Source organism: Chaetodon auriga, chromosome 9, assembly GCF_051107435.1.
Source record: "Chaetodon auriga isolate fChaAug3 chromosome 9, fChaAug3.hap1, whole genome shotgun sequence".
NCBI lineage: Eukaryota > Metazoa > Chordata > Actinopteri > Chaetodontiformes > Chaetodontidae > Chaetodon > Chaetodon auriga.
Window position 1 is genome coordinate 345115 of NC_135082.1, and position 25842 is coordinate 370956.

The window sequence follows — 25842 nt, forward strand, 5'->3', positions numbered from 1 at the left end:
TGGTCAGTGGTGAACTTCAGGTGGGCCTGTACATGTGCCTTCTTGAGCAGGGGGACCTTGCGTGCGCTGCAGGATTTCAATCCATGACGGCGTAGTGTATTACCAACCGTTTCTTTTGTAACTGTGGTGGGTGCTTCTTCCATTTCCTGATAACTGCACCGACAGTTGATCTTTCCTCTCCAAGTTGCTTTCGGATTCCCTTGTAGCCCATCCCAGCCTTGTGTAGGTCAACAATCTTGTCTCTGATGTCCTTAGACAGCTCTTTGGTCTTGCCCATGGTGAAGATGTTGGAATCTGGTTGTTTGGGTGTGGACAGGTGTCGTTTATACAGGTAATGAGGTGAGGCAAGTGTATTTGATGTAAATAATTAGTTGGGATTGGGGGTGTGTCTTAAAGAAAGACTTACTGGCTTGTGGAAGCCAGAATACTTGCTGTTTGGTAGGGGGTCAAATACTTATTTTTCCTCATCAGATGGTTATCAGTTTTTATGAATTCATATGATGTGATTTTCTGGAATTTTCTTTGGGATTCCGTCTCTCACTGTTAGAATGTACATATGATTAAAATTATAGATTGTTGCATTCTTTGTAAGTGGGCAAACCTGCAAAATCAGCAAGTGGTCAAATACTCATTTCCCCCACTGTAACACATCCACCCCCATGAAATTTATTGGCAAACTTAGCACTCTTGGCTAGAGTACCACACTCAATAGAACTGGATATTGGACTCCTCACAAGCAGATCCCAGACAGTTTGGATTGGTGGTCACACCTCTTCCACACTGGAGCCCCTCAGGACTGTGCTCTCAGCCCCCTCTTGCTCACACTGTACACCCATGACTTCAACGAGAAAATGGGCTCTTGTGGTTCAGAGTGTCTAAGTGGAGAGAGGTCAGAGAGCCGCAGCAGTGCTAGACATTTGCACAGGTTTATACAACAATGATTTTAGGAAAGCAGTGCTGGGCTTGCATGGTAGTGTTCCAGAAACCGAGCGAGTTTTGTGAGCTTAAGCACCAACCTAGTGAATCAGATCTTTTAAAAACAGGAAGTATCAGTAGACTTGTGACTTAACTCCTGTGATGCCTGTGCAAAAATCAAAGACCTACTCAGTAAAGTGTATACACTACAATGCATACTTGAGCTGTAATGTTGACAAGCATTGTGGATGCACATTGAGTAGACCTACAGTACTGTAGTATGCTGTAAACTAAGAATGCTTTCAAAAATGTAAGTGTTAGTTTATTTTCATCAATTAACAAAATATAGTGAATGAACAGAAGAGAAATCGAAATCAAATCAATATTTGGCGTGACCACCCTTTGCCTTCAAAACAGCATCAATTCTTCTAGGTATACTTGCACACAGTTTTTGAAGGAACTTGGCTGGTAGGTTGTTCCAAACATCTTGGAGAACTAACCACAGATCTTCTGTGGATATAGGCTTCCTCAAATCCTTCTGTCTCTAAATATGTGATGGAATCTGGGAAAACCAGTCACATGTTGAAATTTTACCTTTTGGAGATTTTATCATTACATAGAAGCTTATTTCAAGCTCTTTTCAAATATGTTTTCATTATTTTTATATCTGGTTTGTATCAAGTGTTATGATCAGTAGGATTTTTTTGGAGCAGAATTTTGAGAAAACCAGGTTTAAAGACAAGGATTCTAAATTAGAACACGACCAGCTACCTCAAACTCTCTCCGTCTCTGAAGTTTTGACATCTCTCTCTGTGTATCTCGTAGCATCTGACTGAGGTGTCAAATTAATGTTTTGATGATTAGGGTGACCAGATGTCCCGCTTTGTGCGGGACAGTCATGTATTTCCATTACTTTTCACACATCCCGCAAATTGTGACGTTGTCATAAATTGTTAGTGACACTGTCAATAATAATTCGCGACAACATCACAATTTGCAGGACGTGTGAAAAGTAATGGAAATGCATGACTGTCCCGCACAAAGTGGGACATCTGGTCACGCTAACTATGATCGATAAACCGTCTTTGTAGGCTATGTAGACTAATACGTTAGGGGCGGATTTCATGCACTGTTCGTTTTTCATTCGTAGGAGATAACAACAGAGTGCCTAATTTAAATATCATTTTTAACATATTCAACAAGCGAAATATAATGAGATATTTTCAGGAATGATAGACAAGATGTTGTAAAATAATTTAATGAAAACCCAATTTCACCAATATTTCAACTTTCGACCTATTTTCACGTTTTCATGGAAAAGTGCCAGCGCAACATCCGATGGGTTTTCCTAGATTCCATTACATATAATCCCAGACAGAGTTGATGTTGAGATCAGGGCTTTGTGGGGGCCATACCATCACTTTCAGGACTTCTTGTTCTTCTTTATACTGAAGTTCTTAATGGCATTGGCTGTATGTTGGGGTTGTTGTCCTGCTGCAGAATAAATTTGGAGCCAATCATACGCCTCCCTGATGGTATTACACGATGGATAAGTGCATAGTTGAGTCACTTGGCCTTGTTTCATGTCGGAGGTATGGCTTTGTGGCTGCAACTCTTCTATGAATACCACTTCTGGCCAGACTTCTCCGGACAGTAGATGGGTATACCTGGGTCCCACTGGTCTCTGCCAGTTCTGAGCTGATGGCCCTGCTGGAAATCTTCCAATTTCGAATGGAAATAAGCTTGATGTATTTTTCATCTGCTGCACTAAGTTTCCCTGGCTGACCACTGCTTCTACGATCCTCAACGTTGCCTGTTTTTTTGTGGTTCTTCTAAAGAGCTTGAACAGCACATCTTGAAACCCCAGTCTGCTTTGAAATCTTTGTCTGGGAGAGACCTTGCTGATGCAGTACAACTACCTTGTGTCTTGGTGCTGTGCTCAGTCTTGCCATGGTGTGTGACCTGTGACATGAAACTGTCTTCCACAACGTCACCTTGGTAGGAGAGTTTGGCTGTTCCTCACCTGGTTTTAAGCCTCCTACACAGCTGCTTCTGTTTCAGTTAATGACTGTTTCAACCTACATGTGAAATTGATGATCATTAACACCTGTTTGGTATAATTGGTTGATCGTACACCTGACTATAATCCTACAAAATCCCTGATTTTTTTTTTTTTGTGCAAGTCTACCTATAAGAATTGATCCTGGTTTGGCAAAGGGTAGTAACACCAAACATTGATTTGATTAAGATTTTTCTTTTGTTTGTGCACTTTGCATTTCGGAAATTGATAATAATAAACAATTAGTATTTATATTTTTGAAAACATTCTTAAATTACAGCATTTTTTTCACACCTGTCTAATACTTTTGCACTGTACTATATGTCAAATTTGTGTCTGTTGTCTGCAAGGTTGTTAAGTAGTCCAAAACATGCACCCATGCTAGGTGACGGTTATGAAGTTACTCACAGCGGTAAAACTTAATGCACTGGTTGGAAAAAGGAGGCCAAATGACAAAAGGAGTGGAAAGAAAGGTTGTCCACCCTGCCAGACCTTTCAGTCAGTCCTTGGCATACTGCCACCAAAATGACAGAGCTTCACTGCTAATACTGTTGCTGTATCAATTTGGCCACAAAAAAACCAGCTGCCCAATGTTGGATTACAGTTGTGGTCCAGATAAGCCAGTTGAACTGGTAGCAGTGGGGAATAGTGTTAATGATGACCATCAGGTGAGGTGTGGGACTGATAGCAGTTTCTTATCTATCTGAGTCTTAAATGGACTAGATACACAACGAGTGGATCAGCAGTGAGAAGTTCACTGGGGTTCAGGTAAGTCCTGTGTCCTGAAGGCATTCAGCGTATGTTGCAGCCTGTTAGTAACTGGTACAACCATAAGGGTTAGTGGTAATTAAATCTCCCCCACCTAACAACTAAACTTGTGCTGTGCCAGTTTTAATAGGCAACGTAATTGTTTTGCAGTAGAGTGATTACAGTTCTTATAAATCCAGGTTCCCCCGCAGGAGAAGTCAACCCAGTGGAAAGATCTGGAGACTGCTCTTTCCGATAGAACTTGCACTGTGAATGATGCTGCAGCTGCTCTGTTAAAAGCCAAGTAAGACATATGGCTAAATGCATGCACACATGGACACACTCAATGTAAAAAGGTATAATATTAATAATTTCTTCTAATGTTGAAGGAGCCGCTCCTTATTGCAGATGAGACAGGTCGCCTCTGATAAAAAATGCTCAGGAAACCCTGAACTGCATTAAATACATGAAGGGTTTGGGGATATTACAATATCATGGCATGACATGAACTTGTCTGCCATTGGAGAAATACCGTTTCTTCTACGTTATGTGCTTGCTCTGGGTTTATTAAACCATTGTAGCAGTATTTCAAATCAATAAGCAAGACAGTTTTATGGCAGGATTGGATTTTTGTAGGATTTTGCATCACTGTGATGATGAACATCCATTTGGTTTGGTGATTAGCCAAGCACAGACATTCATGTTTTATTTAATTCATAAATAGTCTCTCAACTTTTTTTTTCCCAGAAAAGGTACTATATTGATATGGCATAATATGTGATTGTGGATTTTATCCCTATAGTCCTCTCTTAGGCCAGACATACACCAGATTAGATTATATTGCTTAAATATTGATGATGGACGAACTATAGGTCACATGAACATGTATGCATTCAGGGAAAGGTTGCTAAGCCAGAATAGATATATTAATATCGACATTACCCTGATTTCACTTTCAAATCTCAAACTGTGTTTTTCCTCCCCTCAACTCTCCCATTTCTCTTTTCCTGTAGTGAAGCCTTGGACAGTCTTAAGTCAGTGATAGACAAGTCTAAAAGGCTGAAGGTCAGTGCTGTTCGCCCACTGGTTTTAGCTGCAGAGGAGAATCTCCATAACATGGTGGTGGACTTAGACAAAGTGGTCACGAAGGTAAGTACAATAAGCTAATTAACCTTCTTGCTAAGAGATTGATGTTCAGATGATAGCACTCTCATGTCTCACACTAAATATGAAGCTACAACCAGCAGAAAGTTAGCTTAGCTTAATTGAACACAATGACTAGACACAGAGGGAAACAGCTAGCCTGTCTTTGTCCATTGATAGTAAAACCTGCATCTCTAATGCTCACTTAATAACACATTACATCTTGTTTGTTTAACCTATACAAAAACAGCTATTTTAGAGGGAGTTATATTTCTGACAAATTCTTGGCTGGGACCTGCCAGGTAACCAGTGGCTGCTCCAGGAAGTTACAGGTCCCAGCCCAGAAAAAAAAAAAAAAATCAATAAAAATGTTTTTGTGTTAGATGTAATTGCAAGATTAAGAAAATACTGCCATCAACCAGCAATTACAATGCTAACATGCTACACAAAGCATGATACTGATGGGAATGCAATTAGTTTTGCAGGTATTGGGCACATTGTAATTGTTTTATTTTATTTATTTATTTGCTTTACATACGTAAGTACAAAACAGAAGTACGAAATATAAAAGTATGTGTGAGGGTGTGGTAGAAATCTGCTATGGCTTGTAAGAAAACAACAACCATAGCAAGACATACAAAAGGTAAAATACAAACATAAAGAATCATCAATCTAGACTTTCAATGCATTGTAGACGTGATCTGAAGTCACAGAGGTCCTGTAAGACACCATGTAGGCTTTGGTTGCATCTCTAATGCTCACTTAATAACACATTACATCTTGTTTGTTTAACCTATACAAAAACAGCTATTTTAGAGGGAGTTATGTTTCTGACAAATTCTTGGCTGGGACCTGCCAGGTAACCAGTGGCTATTCCAGGAAGTTACAGGTCCCAGCCCAGAAAAAAAAAATCAATAAAAATGTTTTTGTGTTAGATGTAATTGCAAGATTAAGAAAATACTGCCATCAACCAGCAATTACAATGCTAACATGCTACACAAAGCATGATACTGATGGGAATGCAATTAGTTTTGCAGGTATTGGGCACATTTTAATTTTTTTATTTTATTTATTTATTTGCTTTACATACGTAAGTACAAAACAGAAGTACGAAATATAAAAGTATGTGTGAGGGTGTGGTAGAAATCTGCTATGCCTTGTAAGAAAACAACAACCGAAAGACATACAAAAGGTAAAATACAAACATAAAGAATCATCAATCTAGACTTTCAATGCATTGTAGACGTGATCTGAAGTCACAGAGGTCCTGTAAGACACCATGTAGTCTTTTGTTGCATCTCTAATGCTCACTTAAAAACACATTATATCTTGTTTGTTTAACCTATACAAAAACAGCTATTTTAGAGGGAGTTATGTTTCTGACAAATTCTTGGCTGGGACCTGCCAGGTAACCAGTGGCTATTCCAGGAAGTTGCAGGTCCCAGCCCAGAAAAAAATATCAATAAAAATGTTTTTGTGTTAGATATGGTATATGTAATTGCAAGATTATGAAAATACTGCCATCAACCAGCAATTACAATGTTAACATGCTACACAAAGCATGATACTGATGGGAATGCCATTAGTTTTGCAGGTATTGGGCACATTTTAATTGTTTTATGTTATTTATTTATTTGCTTTACATACGTAAGTACAAAACACAAGTAGGAAATATAAAAGTATGTGTGAGGGTGTGGTAGAAATCTGCTATGCCTTGTAAGAAAACAACAACCATAGCAAGACATACAAAAGGTAAAATACAAACATAAAAAATCATCAATCTAGACTTTCAGTGCATTGTAGACTCGATCCGAAGTCATAGAGGTCCTTTAAGGCACCATTTAGTCTTTTGTTGAAGGGATCCATGAATATTTGGACAAAACCTTTGTGAATGCTCTCCTGTTACTGGAGTATGTTCTCAGAGGCCATGTACCTGTACAGTGGTGATTAAGTCTGTCTCACTTTTCACAACCTTTGATAGCATGATTTCAGTCTTGCAATGAGAGGAAGAAATTTCAGCCATTCAGCCTTGGTATTTAGATTGATCCAGTAGTTGAGAATCCAGCATCTTAAATTTAGAATGTCATATTGATTGTCACCCCAGCTTAGCAGTCTAGGAACAATATTACAAAGGATTGCATTGATTTTAGGTGAATTATCTCAAGCCAAAGCTCTCAGGACAGCATATCTCAAATACAAAATTTGACCCGTTTATGGCGATACATGAAAAGTCAGAGCATCACCTGGGTTAGTAAAATTCATCCAAAAGGGGAACCAAATACCAAATTTCTTGGCCGTCCATCTAATAATTGTTATGACATGTAACTAAAAACCACAAATGTCAACCTCAAGTTGGCAGTAGAGGAAAAGTTAGGAAATCATAGGTCTGTAGGATTCATCCTCTTGGCACCATGAACGTTTTAAAAAGTAATATTGCCAATGGGGGAAGTAAAAGAAAATTGCACCTAGAAAACTTGTGAAAAATTGTGCATGGTAAGATAAATAAGTACAGTGATTTCCACTATTTCACAGTTGATAAGAATAAATAAATATAAAAATATATACACTGAACAAAAATATAAATGCAACACTTTTGTTTTTGCTCCCATTTTTCATGAACTGAACTCAAAGATCTAAAACATTTTCTATATACACAAAAGACCATTCTCACTCAAATATTGTTCACAAATCTGTCTAAATCTGTGTTAGTGTAATGTTGGTCCGCTCCTCTTCAATAGCTGTGCGAAGTTGCTGGATATTGGCAGGAACTGGAACACGCTGTCGTATACGCCAATCCAGAGCATCCCAAACATGCTCAATGGGTGACATGTCCAGTGAGTATGCTGGCCTTGCAAGAACTGGGATATTTTCAGCTTCCAGGAATTGTGTACAGATCCTCGCAACATGGGGCCGTGCATTATCATGCTGCAACATGAGGTGATGGTCGTGGATGAATGGCACAACAATGAGCCTCAGGATCTCGTCACGGTATCTCTGTGCATTCAAAATGTCATCAATAAAATGCACCTGTGTTCATTGTCCATAACATACACCTGCCCATACCATAATCCCACCACCACCATGGGCAACTCGATCCACAACGTTGACATCAGCAAACCGCTCACCCACATGACGCCACACACGCTATCTGCCATCTGCCCTGAACAGTGAAAACCGGGATTCATCCGTGAAGAGAACACCTCTCCAATGTGCCAGACGCCATCGAATGTGAGCATTTGCCAGCTCAAGTCGGTTACAACGACGAACTGCAGTCAGGTCAGGACCCCGATGAGGACGACGAGCATGCAGATGAGCTTCCCTGAGACGGTTTCTGACAGTTTGCGCAGATATTCTTTGGTTATGCAAACTGATTGTTGCAGCACTTGTCCGGGTGGCTGGTCTCAGACGATCTTTGAGGTGAACATGCTGGATGTGGAGGTCCTGGGCTGGTGTGGTTACATGTGGTCTGCGGTTGTGAGACCAGTTGGATGTACTGCCAAATTGTCTGAAACGCCTTTGGAGACGGCTTATGGTAGAGAAATGAACATTCAATTCACGTGCAACAGCTCTGGTGGACATTCCTGCAGGCAGCATGCCAATTGCACACTCCCTCAAAACTTGCGACATCTGTGACATTGTGCTGTGTGATAAAACTGAACATTTTAGAGTGGCCTTTTATTGCGGCCAGCCTAAGGCACACCTGTGCAATAATCATGCTGTCTAATCAGCATCTTTATATGCCACACCTGTAGGGATGGGTACCTTTCACATCTGAATCGATACGATACCGATACTCGGTACCTGCGAATCGATACTGGTATTTTTCGGTACCTGTTTTCGATACTTTTTTTGGGGGGGGATATGTGTTTGGTAATTAAAGTTATTTTGTATATTTAAAAAATAGTCAAAACTTCGGAATTTTGAACATTTATTCTTCCACTGACGTAACCGCGTCACCGAGTCCTCCGCTCTCGCCGACGCATAACGTCGAAATGTGGTACCGACGGATTTCCCGTGAATCGATACTCGGTACTTCAGCGGGAATTCGGTCGGTACCAAAAAAGTACCGAAATTCGGTACCCATCCCTACACACCTGTGAGGTGGGATGGATTATCTCGGCAAAGGAGAAGTGCTCACTAACTCAGTCTGAAAGAGCCACAACAGACTTGTTTTGGAGAGCAAAGATGATGGCAAATTAGCAGTGCTAATGATAGTGAGTAATTATTATTCAAGTTCAAAAGGGCAACCAGTCGAAGTTATCTTTATTGTACTAGATGCTACAAAACTGCAAAGCTGATTCTAAGCAAGGCGCGTTTGTCATCCATCAAGTGGATTAGTCATGCTGGTTCAATCAACCAGAGAAGAATAACAGAAAACCTGAATGTATTTTACCAACTTTCTCAGCTAAGAGGATGGATCTGTCATGGCCAGACACAAAGGAGAAATCATACTAAAATTTGAGCCTTAGCCCCAGTAAATGTTGCAATCAGTAATTCCATTTCCAGTGACTATCTGACTTAAGGCTCGATGGAGAGAATAGCAACTGCAGACAGCCTGTCCTTTTCTAAATTTAAGACTTTTGAGTGTCTTTTCTTTAGTTTGGTTGTGAAAAGAATTGGATTGAACTGTTTTGGAGTTGTGGGAAAAACAAAATGGACTACTCACAAAGTATCTCATAAAAGTGAGTACACCCCTCACATTTTTGTTTATATTTTATTATATCTTTTCATGGGACAACACTGAAGATATGCCACTTTGATACAATCTAGTCAGTGTACAGCTTGCATAACAGTGTAAATTTGCTGTGATCTCAAAATAACTCAACACACAGACATTACTGTCTAAACCGCTGGCAACAAAAGTGAGTACACCCCTAATTGAAAATGGCCAAATTGTGCCCAAAGTGTCAATATTTTGTGTGGCCACCATTATTTCCCAGAACTGTCTTAACTCTCTTGGGCATAGAGTTCACTAGAGCGTCACAGGTTGCCACTGGAATCCTCTTCCACTCCTCCCTGACAACATCACAGAGCTGGTGGATGTTAGAGACCTTGCGCTCCTCCACCTTCCGTTTGAGGATGCCCCACAGATGCTCAATAGGGTTCAGGTCTGGAGACATGCATCCATCACCTTTACCCTCAGTTTCTTTACCAAGGCAATGGTCATCTTGGAGGTGACCACTGCATCTTGGAGGTGTCGTTATCATGTTGGAATACTGCCCTGCGGCCCAGGTTCCGAAGCTCTGCTTCAGTATGTCACAGTACATGTTGCCATTCATGGTTCCCTCAATGAAATGTAGCTTCCCACAGCCGGCAGCACTCATGCAGCCCCAAACCATGACACTCCCACCACCATGCTTGACTGTAGGCAAGACACACTTGTCTTTGTACTCCTCACCTGGTTGCCACCACACACACTTGACACCATCTGAACCAAATAAGTTTATCTTGGTCTCATCAGACCACAGGACATGGTTCTAGTAATCCATGTCCTTAATCTGCTTGTCTTCAGCAAACAGTTTCTTGTGCATCATCTTTAGAAGAGTCTTCTTTCTGGGACGACAGCCATGCAGACCAATTTGATCCAGTGTGCAGCGTATGGTCTGAGCACTGACAGACTGACCCCTTTAACCTCTGCAGCAATGCTGGCAGCAGTCATACGTCTATTTTCAAGAGACAACCTCTGGATATGACGCTGAGCATGTGCACTCAACTTCTTTGCTCGACCATGGCGAGGCCTGTTTTGTGCCCTGTTAAACTGCTATATGGTCTTGGCCACCGTGCTGCAGCTCAGTTTCAGGTTGTTGGCAATCTTCTTATAGCCAAGGCCATCTTCATGTAGAGCAATAATTCTTTTTTTCAGATCCTCAGAGAGTTCTTTGCCATGAGGTGCCATGTTGAACTTCAAGTGACCAGTATGAGAGAGTGTGAGAGCGATAACACCAAATTTAACACACCTGCTCCCCATTCACACCTGAGACCTTGTAAAACTAACGAGTCACATGACACCAGGGAGGGAACATGACTAAGTGGGCACAATTTGGCCATTTTCACTTAGGGGTGTACTCACTTTTCTTGCCAGCATTTTAGCTGTTTAGTGCCAGCTGAATGGATGATGGATTCTCACAGCCAGACAGTACAACTTCAGCATCCTCAGAGCCTGGCTGGATGGGTCCCGGGGTTCTTACAGCTCATTGCTGTTTCACATTGAAAGCCAACACAAAACAATTCCAACAAAACTTGGCTTTTCTTTTTACGTGAACACTGTTGCCTTTTATCTGCAACTGCTTTGCTGGGCTTATGCCAAGCCCATGCATGTTACAAGCGGCACTTAAGTGTGGAGGATGGAGATTGACTTGAGATCCAGCCTCAAGTGGCAAGGAACAGCTTTTGGTACTTCCGTATTGGCTTCATGTTTCAGCCCCAGAGGTTGCCGCTTAATGTTATGCTTGTGACATGAAGCTTTAGCTTCAGTTTTTCAGTATTATATCATGTACGCAGCCATCAAGTACATACTTAATAAATAACAGAATAATGCAGTTTATTGATGGAGTTCAGGAGCCAAAACACTTCTCATTAAAAAAACAACACATCAAAAATACTATATAACACACAACATTAATCGCATAACAAAAGGTGTTCTGCAAATGTAGCACAGTTTTTGGACGTGTTTGGGTAGAGACTTCCAAAGGGAAGAAGCAGTTCAGTTCACTTGTAGCTATTTATATAGTGCCAAATCACAACAGAAGTTGTCTCAGGACGCTTCCATATAGAGCTGGTACAGACCAAACTCTTTTTATCTACAGAGATCCTTATGAGCAAGCACTTGGTGACAGTGGCGACGAAAAACTTCCTTTCAACAGGCAGAATCCTCAGGCAGGCTCTGGGTGAGTGGCCATCTGCCTCGACCGGTTGGGTGAGAGAGAGAGCAAGAGACAAACAAAGAGAGACAGACAGAGAGAGAGAGAGAGAGAGACAGAAATGTAATCACAGTAACAGTGACAGTGGATGTAGTAATAATAGAAGTATGACTAATAGTAGTAGCTATTGTAGTTGATGTCAGGCAGGGCCATGGCAGTAGACGTAGCTGTAATCCACAGACCAGATTCAACCACTATCCATGGGAACCTGCGAGACAACCAAGCACAAAGACTCCGGGAAAGAAGCTTAGTTAGTAACATGCCTTGGTAGGACATGAAAATGTGCAGATGGAGAGGCAGAGAAGAACAGAGGGGCTTGGTGTGTCTTTGGAGGTCCCCCAACAGTCTAATCCTATAGCAGCATGACTAGGGGCTGATCCAAGGCAATCTCGAGCCAGCCCTAACTATAAGATTTATCAAAAAGGAAAGCTTTAAGCCTACTCTTAAATGTAAAGACAGTGTCTAGCTCCCAGACAAAGACTGGAAGATGGTTTCACAGGAGAAGAGCTTGATAGGTAAAGGCTCTGGCTCCCGTTCTGCTTTTGGAGACTTTAGGAACCATAAGTAAGCCTGCATTCTGGGAACGCAGTGTTGTAGTGAGGTAGTATGGTACTATGGACTCTTTAAGATAAGATGGTACCTGACCATTTATGGCTTTGTACGTAAGGAGGAGGATTTTAAATTCTATTCCAAATTTTACAGGGATCCAGTGCAGAGTGGCTAATGTCAGAGAAATATGATCTCTCTTCCTCGCTTTTGTCAGAACACGTGCTGCAGCGTCCTGGAGAAACTGGAGGATATTCAGCAACAAATTTTGGCAGCCTGATAGTAAGGAATTGCAATAATCCAACCTGGAAAATATGAATACATGGGCTAGTTTTTCTGCGTCATTCTGAGACAGGATGTGTCTGATTTTTGTAATGTTATGTAGGTGAAAAGGGCAGTCCTTGAAATTAGTTTTGCATGGGTGTTACAGGACATATCCTGATCAAAGATAACACGCAGATTCTTTACAGTGGTGCTGGATGCCAGCGCAATCCATAACTGCTATATTATCAGAAAGTGAGTTTCTAAGGTGTGGGGAACCTAGTTCTACAACTTCTGTTTTTGTCCGAGATTAGCAACAGAAAATTGCAGGTCATCCAGGTCTTCGTGAAGACACGCTTGTAGTCTAGGTAACTGATTGGTTACTTCTGACTTCATTGATAAATATAGCATGGTATCATCTGCATAGCAATGAAAATTTATTGAGTGTATATATAAAGTGAAAAAAAATTGCTCCAAGCACAGAACCCATAGCCAGCTTTAGCGAGGACAGAGGAGTCATCATTAACGTGTACAAACTGAGAGCGATCTGAAAAGTAGGATTTAAACCAGCTTAGTGCAGTTTCATTAATGCCAATGAAGTGTTCCAGTCTCTGCAATAAGATACCATGGTCAATGGTGTTGAATGCAGCACTAAGATCTAGTAAGACTAGTACAGAGACAAGTCCTTTGTCTGATGCAATTAGAAGATATTTTATAACTTTAACCAGTGCTGTCTGTGTGCTATGATGCACTCTAAAGGAAATCCTTGCAGCTATGGAGAAGGATCTGTCACCCCAGGTCCAGTGCTTGCTCCTGAGTTGTGGAGACACACCCTTTTACAAGGTTCTCATTTAAAATGTGTCACATGGAAGTGTTAGACAGACTTCTTAGCTGCCTCACAGAATTAAAGTGTTAGCTTTAGATTACTAAGTACACTACAAACTCTGCTAGTCGTCATATTTGTCGACAAAATTCACGGTCATCAGCTGGAAATGAGTATCTGCATTGTTTCAACAATGCAAATTTCAGAAGTAAATCTCCTGCTGTTATCACTGTAAATTCCATATGTGGAGAGAATGGAAAGCTTAACAGGCATAGCAACAGCAACTAAGGACGCCGGGACATGGTCAGTTTCTTTAGAAGATTGTTCAGTGTTGGAATGAAACATAATTTTCTTAAAGGCTGAACTTAGAAATGTATGAGATGTTGTTTATGGAAACTTGTAAACATTACCTAAAAAGAAAAAGAAATCAATGTGATGCAGCTATCAAGGCCTCTTTGTAAATCCGCTGTAAGATGTAAGGTAGGCTCTTACTGGTACATTATTCAGAATCAGAATCAGAATTCCTTTATTGATCCTGATTCTGATTATCTGAGTATTATTTTATGTCCTGTGTGCATCCACATAATATAGATTGCATTTCCTTTTTGTAACTAAAATACGGTCTCATAGGTTTGCCCACCTATGGCTCAGATCAGTTCATACATTGAAAAGTTTGATGTAGGTGTAGTTAGAGCTGTGATTGGGTGATCTGGTGGTTTGTCTGTCAGGTCTATTTGTTTTCTGAAGCCCACTGAAATGTAGCTAATTTGAACTCAAAAGGATTAAACTTACAAAAAGGAAATGTATTTGAAAATGATGAATGCAAAGGTTTTAAGATAAAAAGATCTGTGTATAATCAGGGTTTCAACTCATATTATTTTGAGCTGCTCTGATGGACAAGAGCGGAATAGCTACCGAAACTGTGACATTTTATCACTTATAAATGAGAGGAAAAGCGATTAATTTAGTGACACTTTGTTGCAGAGAGAGAGACTTAACAGTCCTGATGGCCCAAGGATGAATCATATTACTAATGTGCACTGTGATCTGAGCCTGCCCAAACATACAAACATTTGTTAAAGAACATGTCAAAGCTCCAGTGATGCTTTTGGCTGCACCCAGCCATCCTAAAGTGGAAATTTATTTCAGACACTTGTATGGGGAATGGTCAGCTGTTTTGGCTGTTTGACAGTATTGCTTGTCAGCACATAAAGCTGCTAAATGTGTGTGTCTGTGTGTTTAGGTGCACTCTGCAGAGTCGGAAGCTAAGATTGTCTCCCAGTACAGTGAACTTGTTAATGAAGCCAAACAACAGTTCCAGAGGGAAGTAAGCAGCCTTACCCCAGAGATCCAGGCCAACTGGAAGGGGCTCAGTAAGACACACACACACACACACACACACACACAGTTTTGGCACAGTGATTCAGTATGATAACACTCTTGATCTTCATTAAATAGTTGGCAATAGAGAGTGACAGGAAAACATGATATTTTACATGGTATTTCCAGGTTCATATCCAGCTAAGGACTTATCCATCTCCCCTCCTATCCCCTCCCCTGATTTTCTGTCTGATTTTACTGCATGCCACCCACCCTTTTATATAAACTTTCAAAATGATGTACTGTCAATATTAGTACATCGTGTATACTCTATACTTTTATGTATATGCATATGACATGGAACTGGGACATACTAGTGCTCTCCCTGATCAAGATAAACACCTGAAATTGAGTTCTTTAGATAAATGAGACATATTTGGAAAAACTATTTTATGTCTTTGTATGTGAGCTGGTAAACTGTCAGCTGATGACCTGAATGCCCTGATCGCCCATGCACACCGGCGCATTGACCAGCTGAACCGAGAGCTGGCTGAGCAGAGAGTCAGAGAGCAGATTCACATTGATGCAGCACTGGAGCAACAGAAGCTGGAGGACCAGAAAGCCTCTGAGAAAGCTGTTAACACTGCCATGCAGCACATCAAGGAAGAGGCCCGACTGGAGCAGGAGAGGAAGGTATGGAGGGGATAGAAGGTGGTTCAGAGTTTGCGGCCTTGATCTTCATTTGAAGCTGCCAAGGTTTAACAGTGCAGTGCCGAATACATCCAGTGCATTGGCAACTGATGCTAGGAGATGACTACAAGGACTACAGTATCATAATTTAAATTTTGTGTGTGTGTTTGTAGCTGTCTGAATTAAGGGAAGTGATGGAGGCAGAGATGAGGACTCAGCTCCGGCGTCAGGCTGCTGCTCACACAGACCATGTCCAAGATGTCCTTAAAGTCCAGGAGCAGGAACTGACAGCTGATGCTGAGCAGGTTTCCACACAACCCTACATTCTACACATGCAGTAAAGTCAAATATCAGATATTGACTGAATTATGTTTATGGCTGTCTGTTGAATATCAGTACTTTTTGAGTATTGACAGTCTCAGGTGCCAAGTATCACAAACTGTGATGTGTATGAGAAATTGTTAAGAAATGCTTTGTCACATCTTTAGTATTCTTATTCTTTGATCACATACTACCTCATTAAATCATTAAAGTGAGAACACTGTCATACACTCTTAAGTGAGGATTCTGGAAGCTGCATGGCCAGTACAGTTGAGAAGATTGAGTCAGTTTGGTGCCTGAATTGTCCACCTGTCAACTCTACTCACTTGTCATGGTGCATGTCTCTGACAACTTGTCTAGCTGCAAACATTCCTTCAAAGCTCTGCTGTGTTTTGTTTTCAGGTCCTGAGCAGTAAGTTGCTGGAACAAGAGACCCGCTACCGTCAGCTGAACCAGGAACAGCTGGATAACTTCACTCTGGATATGAACACTGCCTACGCAAGACTGAAGGGGATGGAGGAGGCCATAGACAGTAAGATAGACATACACACACCACACTCTGGAACAAGGATTCAGAAATACCATTTTAATGAAGAGTATTTACCGGGACAATGTGATATTCTCATACCTAGCCTGTCTTATCTGGTGACATGTGCTGTCCTCAAATGATTTTATAGACTGTTTTGTTGTTTCATCTACAGCAATGCATCACATTTAACAAGCTCATGATATGTTTTCTACCTGTAAAGTACCCAGTAACTACAGCTGTCAGATAAATGTAGTGCAGTAAGTACTATTTTTACTAGTAATATTTTCCTTTGAAATCTAGTGGAATAGAAGTATTAAGTGAAAGAACGAGTAAATAGCCAAGTACAAGTTCCTCAAATTTGTACTGAAGTTCAATTCTTCAGTAAATGTACAACCTGAAAATGAGACAAGTAACATTAATAATGAATGTTGATTAAATGTGGTTAACACTGAAGTAAGAGCTTAGTGACTTGAACACCTTATTTTCCACAACCTACTTCATCCAAATACTGGGGGTTGTGATGTAGAGCTGTTTAGTACGTACGTTTGTCCATCCTATGCCCGTGAACGCAATACCTCAGAAACGCCTTGAGGGAGTTTCTTCAAATATGGCACAAAAGTTACCTTGGACTAAAGGATGAACTGTCCATGCATGCAGCCTGTTGCAGTCGCTCCTATTGCTTTTCTTAGTTTTACAAATTCTTTTGCTCTATTCTTGATTAATACCTGTAATTTTATGACCATCATTTTGAAGCTGTGCCCTCTCCAAACATGCTGACTGAGAGAGTTATGGTTTGTTTTCTCACTTTGAATTACTTCTCTCACTGGGACACAGCACCGATGTGCAGCGCATTGTTTACTCTAGAGATCAGCTGATCGCGCTGAGGCCGGCCGGCTTGGTGACCAGAACATCAGAGATCCCGCTGAAATCTGGAGGAAAACACACAGAGGATACAGGGGAGGACAGAAACAGCGGAGGAAAAGAGCTGGGTCGAGACAACAGAGGCTTATTGAGAAGAGGAGATATAAGCCTTGTCTCCCCTCTCTCATCATGGGCAACGTGAGGTTGCTGGCAAATAAGGCAGATGAGCTAACAGCACTCGCCAGGAGCCAGAGGGAGTACCGGGAGTGCAGTCTCATTTGTTTTTCTGAGACATGGTTGCATCAGGACATACCCTATGACAATGTCTCTATCAGGGGCTTTCAGACTGTTCGGGCCGACGGGAATTGCACAGAGAGCGGTAAGCAGTGTAAAGGAGGGGGGCTCGTTGTTCTAGTAAACAACCGATGGTGTAATCCTGGTCACATTACCATCAAGGAACGTATCTGTTGCCCGGACATTGAGCTGCTGGCTGTTGGGCTCAGGCCATATTATTTGCCCAGGGAGTTTTCACATGCCATTATCGTAGCTGTTTACATCCCCCCCTGCCAACCCAACGTTGGCATGTGACATCATTCACTCCGCCGTGGCCCGTCTACAAACTCAACACCCAAGTGCGTTCATCGCTATCTCAGATGACTTCAACCACGTCACCATGGCCACTGCCCAATTTCACTCAGTATGAGAGAAGGAGAGAACAAGAGAGGAGAGAACCCTGGACTTGCTGTATGCTAACGTCAAGGATGCATACAGCTGCTCCCCCCTCCCCCCTCTGGGCAGGTCAGACCACAACCTTGTGCACCTCACTCCCTGTTATGTGCCTCTGGTGAAGAGTCAGCCTACGACCACAAGGACAGTGAGGAGATGGTCAGAGGAGACATACGAGACACTGTAGGGCTGTTTTGAGGTGACAGACTGGCAGACACTCTGTGAGCCGCATGGCGAAGACATTGATGGGCTCACAGAGTGCATCACGGACTACATCACTTTTTGTGTGGACTCCACTGTCCCAGCCAGGACTGTCCATTGTTATCCAAATATTAAGCCATGGGTGACAAAGGACATCAAAGTCATCCTCAGGTGGTGAGAACGATACAGAGGGAACTGAAGGTGAAAATCAAGGAGGCCAAGGAGAAATACAGGAGGAAGCTGGAGTGGAAACTCCAGCAGAGCAACTTGAGAGAGGTCTGGAGTGGTATGAGGACCATCACTGGCTTCAGGATGAACAGAATTGAATGAATTGAATCAGTTTTTTAATAGATTTGACACTTCAGGCCTGGCTCATCCCCCCTCTGACTCCTCTGCTGTCTGTCCTGGACGACAATCATCAACCACTCCCCACTCCCCCCCTACTTCTCCTTCTCCTTCTTAAGCCTGGTTTAGGCTTCTGCGTCGCGTCAACGCGGTACCTACGCCGTCGACGCAGACCCCTACGCGGACCCTACGCCGTAGCCTGACGCGCACCTCCAAAAAATCCTGACTACGCGTCGCGTCGATGCGTAGTGACGTGAACGTCGAGGACTGTGATTGGTCCGTTCAGAACGTAATTTTCGGTTCAGTCGCAGCCCTATGGTCGCAGCACAACAACACCGCCATTTTCAAAGTTTCTGTGGTGAGAGCTACAAGATAAACTGGACCAAGCCGAAGAAAGAATTATCGAGGAGGTACGCAAGTACGACCACCTCTACAACTCCTCTTCGCGGCAGCAAGAGCCCCCCGAAACCATACAAAGACACAGCCGCACCCCCCTAGCGGCTTGGCGGTGAATTGCGGAGCAACGCGTTCCCTCGACGCAGAACTACGAATGCTCAGTGACGGCGTAGGGTGTACGCCGTAGGTACGGCGTCGCCGCGACGCCGAATCCTAAACCAAGCTTTATACCCCCCATCCTCCTGTGTGAGCCCTCTTCACACCTCCTCAGACTGTCAGATCAACCTTACTCCCCAACCTGAGGACTAGACCCCTCCCCCACCTGTGACCTCCACAGTGTGCTTCACTGATGACCAGGTGAGAAGACAGCTGATGAGACTCCACTCAAACAAGGCTCCAGGCCCTGATGGTGTCAGCCCCAGGGTGCTCAAAGCCTGTGCCCCCCAGCTGTGTGGAGTTCTTCACCATGTCTTCAACATGAGCCTAAGTCTCCAGAGGGTCCCCATGCTGTGGAAGACGTTGTGCCTCGTTCCTATGCCAAAGACATCACGGCCCAGGGCCTCAAAGGACTACAGACCTGTGGCACTGACCTCCCACATTATGAAGACCCTGGAGAGACTCGTCCTGGAACAGCTCCGGCCCATGGTCAGTCCACTCTTGGACCCCCTTCAGTTCGCCTATCAGCCCCGTCTTGGATTTGAGGACGCCATCATCTACCTGCTCAACCGTCTCTATGCCCACCTGGACAAGCCGGCGAGCACTGTGAGGGTTATGTTCTTTGACTTCTCCAGTGCATTTAACACCATTCGTCCAGCTCTACTGAGTGACAAACTGACAGCTATGCAGGTGGACGCCCCCCTAGTGTCCTGGATTGTGGACTACCTGACTGGCAGACCACAGTATGTGCGCCTGCAACACTGTGTGTCCTCTTCACCCTCTACACCACGGACTTCAACTATTGCACAGAGACCTGCCACCTTCAGAAGTTTTCTCATGACTCTGCGATAGTTAGATGTATCAGTAAGGGCGATGAGGATGAGTACAGGGCTGCTGTGGACACCTTTGTCACATGGTGTGCGCAGAACCATCTGCAAGTAAATGTGGCAAAGACTAAGGAATTGGTCGTGGACCTGAGGAGAACCAAGGCACCAGTGACCCCTGTTTCCATCCAGGGGGTCGGAGTGGACATTGTGGAGGATTACAAGTATCTGGGGGTACATATTGACAATAAACTGGACTGGGCAAAGAACACTGACGCTCTCTACAGGAAGGGCCAGAGTCGTCTTTATTTTCTGAGGTGACTGAGATCCTTCCAACATCTGCTGGACTATGCTCAGGATCTTCTATGAGTCTGTGGTGGCAAGTGGTATTCTCTACACTGTTGCGTGCTGGGGCAGCAGGCTGAGGGTGGCGGACGCCAACAGACTCAACAAACTGATCCGCAAGGCCAGTGATGTTGTGGGGATGGAGTGTGACTCTCTGACAGTGGTGTCAGAGAGGACGATGCTGACTAAGGTACGGACAATCTTGGACAATGTCTCACACCCACTTCATGAGGTGCTGGCCAGGCACAGGAGTACGTTCAGTGAGAGACTCATCCCACCACAACTCAAAACTGAACGCCACAGGAAATCATTCCTGCCTGTGGCCATCAACCTGTACAACTCCTCCCTCTGAATGGCCCTTGGACTTTTCACTGCCTGATATTGTATTATACTGATTCATATTTGTCGAAATTCAATTCTGCACATCCTCTGTATATACTCTGTTTATTTTTCTCAGTATATATATTTTGTTTTAGTTGGTTTATTAGTTGTACATTTTGTTATATATATATATATATATATATGTGTATGTGTGTGTGTGTGTGTGTGTGTATATATGTATGTATATATGTATATATATTTTTTTTATATATATATATATTTTTTTCTTTCTTTCTCTTTTCTTCCTTTCTAACTTTATTCTGTAAGGAGTACCTGCAAAAAAAATTATTTCCCCTCGGGGATCAATAAAGGAATTCTGATTCTGATTTACATAACATTCTGATGTACAAACTGAGAGCGATCTGAAAAGTAGGATTTAAGCCAGCATAGTGCAGTTCCCTTAATGTCAATAAAGTGTTCCAGTCTCTGCAATAGGATACCATGGTCAATTGTGGTATCTGTTTAAAGTATGTAAAGGTATGAATTTGGCAGAATAGGAGCTTTGAAAATTACATCTTGATATTACACATGTTCTCAAGGACGGCATCAGGTGCGCTGTTAAACCCTGTTATATAGGGGTCAGTGACAAATAAGGATTGGCAAGATGAGAAATTCAACAACTTTTTAAAATTCTGTTTTAAAAGCATTCATCAGGTCTGTCAGAATGTACATTTTGTGTTCATGTTGGTTTCATGTCATTTGAAATCACATTTGTACCATTTTTTACGAAGATCACACAGAATGTGCCTGAAAATGTCAAATGGTGTAACCGAAAAAGAATGATAAGTTTTAAATATTTAATCCGCCTAGAATGCATATAAATGCAGGCATAAAAATAATTACCTGATTTTAAAATATCACATGAAAATAGATTTTATAAGGATTACCTCCAAATTTAAATTTTAGGCTTTTTTTAAATACATTGAGTGGGACATATATTGTAATCATCCTTTGTGTTCTAAATAATCTTTGACAAATTATGTAAAAAATGTTTAAAAACATATTATTGCACTGCAATAGAGGGCTACTTTATATTCCACATTAATTTTTCTGTATATTATAATATTTTCATGAAAAATACTGGTTATGCCAATTGACACTAACCAGTTACACCACCTGACTTTGTTGCTTTTATAGTCCAAGGTCACTGTTTCTTGAAAAAACTGACACTGAAAATCAAGAATGACAGTCAAATGAATTCAAGCTTATTTTTTTCAGTGTAGAAAAACAGTTTAAAAGAGACAAAAACGTGTGTGTGTGTGTGTGTGTGTGTGTGTGTGTGTGTGTGTGTGTGAGAGAGAGAGAGAGAGAGACAGAGAGATAGAGAGAACTGCCTTTCACGTCTTTTGGCAAGGTAATTGGCCCTTGCAGCAGGATCAGCATTCATGCGTGCTCTGTGCCGAGCCACTTTTTCTTTGCTTGAAAGTGGCATCTGTTGGGGGAAAAGAGGCTCCATTATGTTGTATTAATTATGAAATAGCAGAAATTTAATAAATTGTGTATTACAGATGTAGTTTTTAATTTTTGACTAACATTTATCCTGTCACTGAATTATTCAAGTTTTGTCTTTTTAAAGCTGCTGTTCATGTTCAAAGGTAGGTGTCACTGTACACCTACTTAATTCTGCTACATCATTAAATCAATAATTAATACTTTACACTTAAAAATAGTTCCACATAGTAAGTACTTTATATTACAGCATAAATCAGCATCATAAACTACTGATATTTGATAAAACATATGTACATACACGGCCTTTGTGTGAATATTTCAAACATAATTTTTAAAGTAAATACTAATTTTTATAATTATGAAGATTAATAAATGTTTTTCTGTGGTCATACCATTTGACATGTAAACATAAGCATACCTGACCATACCCCCAAAATGTAAAATTATCTCAAATTTGAAAGAGAGTTACTAACCTTGGCACATGGCAGTTAGTCTCATCAGGGGTCCTTCTCTGTGATGTCATTTCCTGTCACATTGTCTTCTTGCATCATATTACCACAATAGCTCCTTGAGTGGTGGTTACACCACCTTGGCACTTCAGGATTTTGACTTGACGGACAAATTCCCCAAATAAAATCTAATATTCTGAACAACTGTGTTTTATTACTTTTGTTTACTATTAAATAAATCTAATGTAAGATTATGCCAAACTAGTTGATAGCATGCTTTTTGAAAATTTTAACTTTTTTAAGGAAGTTAAACTATTTGGTACCAAGTTTTTAGGGTTACACCACATGCCATTTTTGCCATTATCCCCCAAACATTCTCTCAAAATATATTAAAACCATATATTTTAGGTCTTCAAAAAAAGAAAAGTATGCAAGTAATATGTAAGTTTATTTTAACATTTTAACCTTTTTAAATGTAAGCAAATCACATGGACACAAAAAAATAAGTGTCACGTCATTGACCCATAAACTCCTTCCTTTGTTTTGAATGCAGGTCATGTGATAGCAGAGGAGGAGGCCTATAAAGCTCACCAGCTGTGGCTCTCTGTGGAGGCTCTCAACTACACTTTAAAAACTGCTGGTGTTGGTCTCCCCACCATGCCTCTCGAGAGCGCTGCTCAGGCTGTGCGAGACAGCTGCCATGACAATGACTTTGCTGTGGCACTGTCATCGGCTCTTCCAGAAGAATCCCTCCACCGTGGCGTGTACAGTGAGGCCTCTCTCCGTGCCCGCTTCAACTACCTGCGACCACTGGCACGCCGGGTAGCCCTCATTGATGAATCTCACAACTCCTTGTACCAGTATTTCTTGTCCTACCTTCAAGCTGCACTGCTGTTTGAGGATAAACAGGAAGCCCCGCCTGCCCAGCTGTGCAGTGAGGACTTAGACCCATTCAAGCTTCTGTCATATGCGAGCTACTGCTTAGAGCATGGGGATCTGGAGTTAGCAGCTAAATTATTAAACCAGTTGAGAGGAGAGGCCAGGAGAGTGGTGGAGGACTGGCTGACTGAAGCTAGACTCACATTGGAAACCAGGCAGGTAGTCAGTTTGCTGTCTGCTCATGCAAATGCTGTGGGGTTAGGAGCCACCCAGGTTCCATAGGCTGCCACTCTCACTTAGACTTGTAATCTTTGAAGGAATATCTCTTTGAGCATCAAATAGTCACCCACTGTAGGCTTGAAAGGTAGCTCAGTAGAGGCTGTATCTTATATCATTGAGGACGAAGGCAGCTGAACTTTGCTTGGATTCACAACAGCAAGGGCAGAGTGTTTGATGCTCCGATACCCACTTTTCAGTGTTGTATTTGTTTAAGTGATGTTAAGTTAACCAAGTGATAAATGTTAAGATGCAGCATTGGTGTATTTGTTTCAAACCACTAAGTCACTGTGGACAGTTATTTGTAAAAAATTTAATTGATGCACCCTTTCAATTTAGTCTTGTCAATTCAGGCCTACAGGCTAGGTATTTAAGCCTGGCTAATATCTGTTTTCCCTCCCTTGCATAATGGAAAATTGATCCTAACATTAATTTAAGAATTTGTCATGCTGAATTTTATTTTTTACCAATGCTACATGTTATAATAAATCATGAACAAAGATGCTGTCTGTTAGATTTCTTCATTCCTCCCTCAGAACTGTTTGAAGGACTGAATTCATAATCTTATATGATAACAACAGAACATCAGTGTGAGCTGGATCTACAGTATTGTTCATTATCACAGTCTGTCAGTTAACATCACTACTGTAAATAGTCTCATTCTCATTCATCTAGTGAAACAGAAATTACCAAGTAACTGAGAAAAAACTGCCATACAATTTACCCATAGCTTTATTATCCAGCAGATGGTCAGTACTACACCCCCTTGGAAAGTATTGCAGCCTGTACAGGCTTTTTGTAGCCTTCCTGAAAAAAGGTTACAGTTTTGTGGGATTCTTTGGCTGTCTAGCACACACTGCACTTTGAAGTCTATCCACAGATTTTCAGTGATGTTTAAGTCAGGGGACTTCGAGGACCATGGAGAGACCTTCAGCTTGGTCCTCTTCAGGTAGTCTATTGATTGATGAAACTGATTTGAAATATTCCCCATGCCACTTGCTGCAACACAAGCCCAAAGCATCTCATGGGGTAAGTAATACATTAATCTTCCTTATAATTTTGAAGAGAATGTTTCAGCTTTTGCTTTATGCTTTTTGGAGATCAGTTCACAATAAAAGAAATTTAGACCAGGTATGCCCAAACGTTTTCATGCTACTGTATACCAAAATATCATTAGCATTAAAGATCACCATGTATATAGACATCAACAACGCTTGGCAACATAGTAATAAGTAAATAAGACCTTGACCTACACTGTCACTCATCACTCCTCTGTTTCACAGCTGAGCAGGGTCAGTATCAGCAGCAACAAATTTCAAACAAGCTGGGACAGGGACAACAAAAGACTGGGAAAGTTGTTGGGGTCAAAAGACACTGTTTCCTCTTGTTTCATCTGCATGTAGAGTACGATATATGTGGCTCAGGAGGTAGAGGGGTTATCCACCTATCAGAGGGTCGGTGGTTCGATTCCTGGCCTTGGCAGTCTATATTGCCAAGTATCCTTGGGCAAGATACTGAGCTCCAAAACGGCCCTTGATGCTGTGCCAATGGTGTGTGAATGTATAACGCTCATAATGAGTAGGTGGCTTAGCTATTGATAACTCTGTGCGCGAACAAGTGAATGCAGACTTCAGTTGTAAAAGCACTTTGAGTGGTCTTCAGACTAGAAAAGCGCCATACAAATACAGTCCATTTACGCATAATTTGATTCACCTTAGATGCAGTAATTTATATTTGTCTTCTGTGAATGACGTGACACTAAACACCATGCATGCAGGCTATTTGAGTCCAAACGTACCATGAAGTTGATCCTGGTCTTTCTAATGATGTAACACACATGGCAAACACGTTTTATGCATATATTGTTTCTGTTCTTTATAAGGATTTATTGTGATTTTAGAAGTGTGCATTAATTAACCATTCACACATATACCCGTACACCAATGACACAGCATCAGGAGCAATTTGGGGTTCAGTATCTTGCCCAAGTATACTTGAACATGTAGGCGCCAGGGATTGAACCACCGTCTGTCTGATACCCCATATTGTTTAGCCTCATACAATGTCTCTCCTGCACAGCTATCCTGCATTTCTTTGATCTGGCTGCCACAGATAGCTTGATCAAGTACAGGTCAGACCACCAAGCTTCTGGCCTCTGCATTTCTTTGATTTGGCAGCCACAAACAGCTTGATCAAGTACAGGTCAGACCACCAACCCTCTGGGAGGCCTGCAAACGAGAGGTTGCAGTATTTTGATTTCAAGCATCTACTGTCTGA

General features: G+C 41.7%; 1 protein-coding gene across 5 annotated transcripts in view; it reads left to right on the forward strand.

Annotated features, from left to right (window-relative positions):
* Positions 1–24067, forward strand: part of immt (inner membrane protein, mitochondrial (mitofilin)) — a 46613-nt gene extending 22546 nt beyond the window's left edge. For 3 of the 5 annotated variants that reach the window (XM_076738780.1, XM_076738784.1, XM_076738781.1), the window contains 7 exons: positions 3922–4025; positions 4735–4870; positions 14658–14787; positions 15204–15427; positions 15598–15729; positions 16148–16277; positions 22964–24067. In XM_076738780.1, coding sequence (XP_076594895.1) covers positions 3922–4025; positions 4735–4870; positions 14658–14787; positions 15204–15427; positions 15598–15729; positions 16148–16277; positions 22964–23571 — 1464 coding nt within the window. In that variant the 3' untranslated portion in view covers positions 23572–24067. The remainder of the gene's footprint in view (positions 1–3921; positions 4026–4734; positions 4871–14657; positions 14788–15203; positions 15428–15597; positions 15730–16147; positions 16278–22963) is intronic. The other 2 variants (XM_076738782.1, XM_076738783.1) reach the window with 1 other exon arrangement.
* Positions 24068–25842: the final 1775 nt, after the last annotated feature.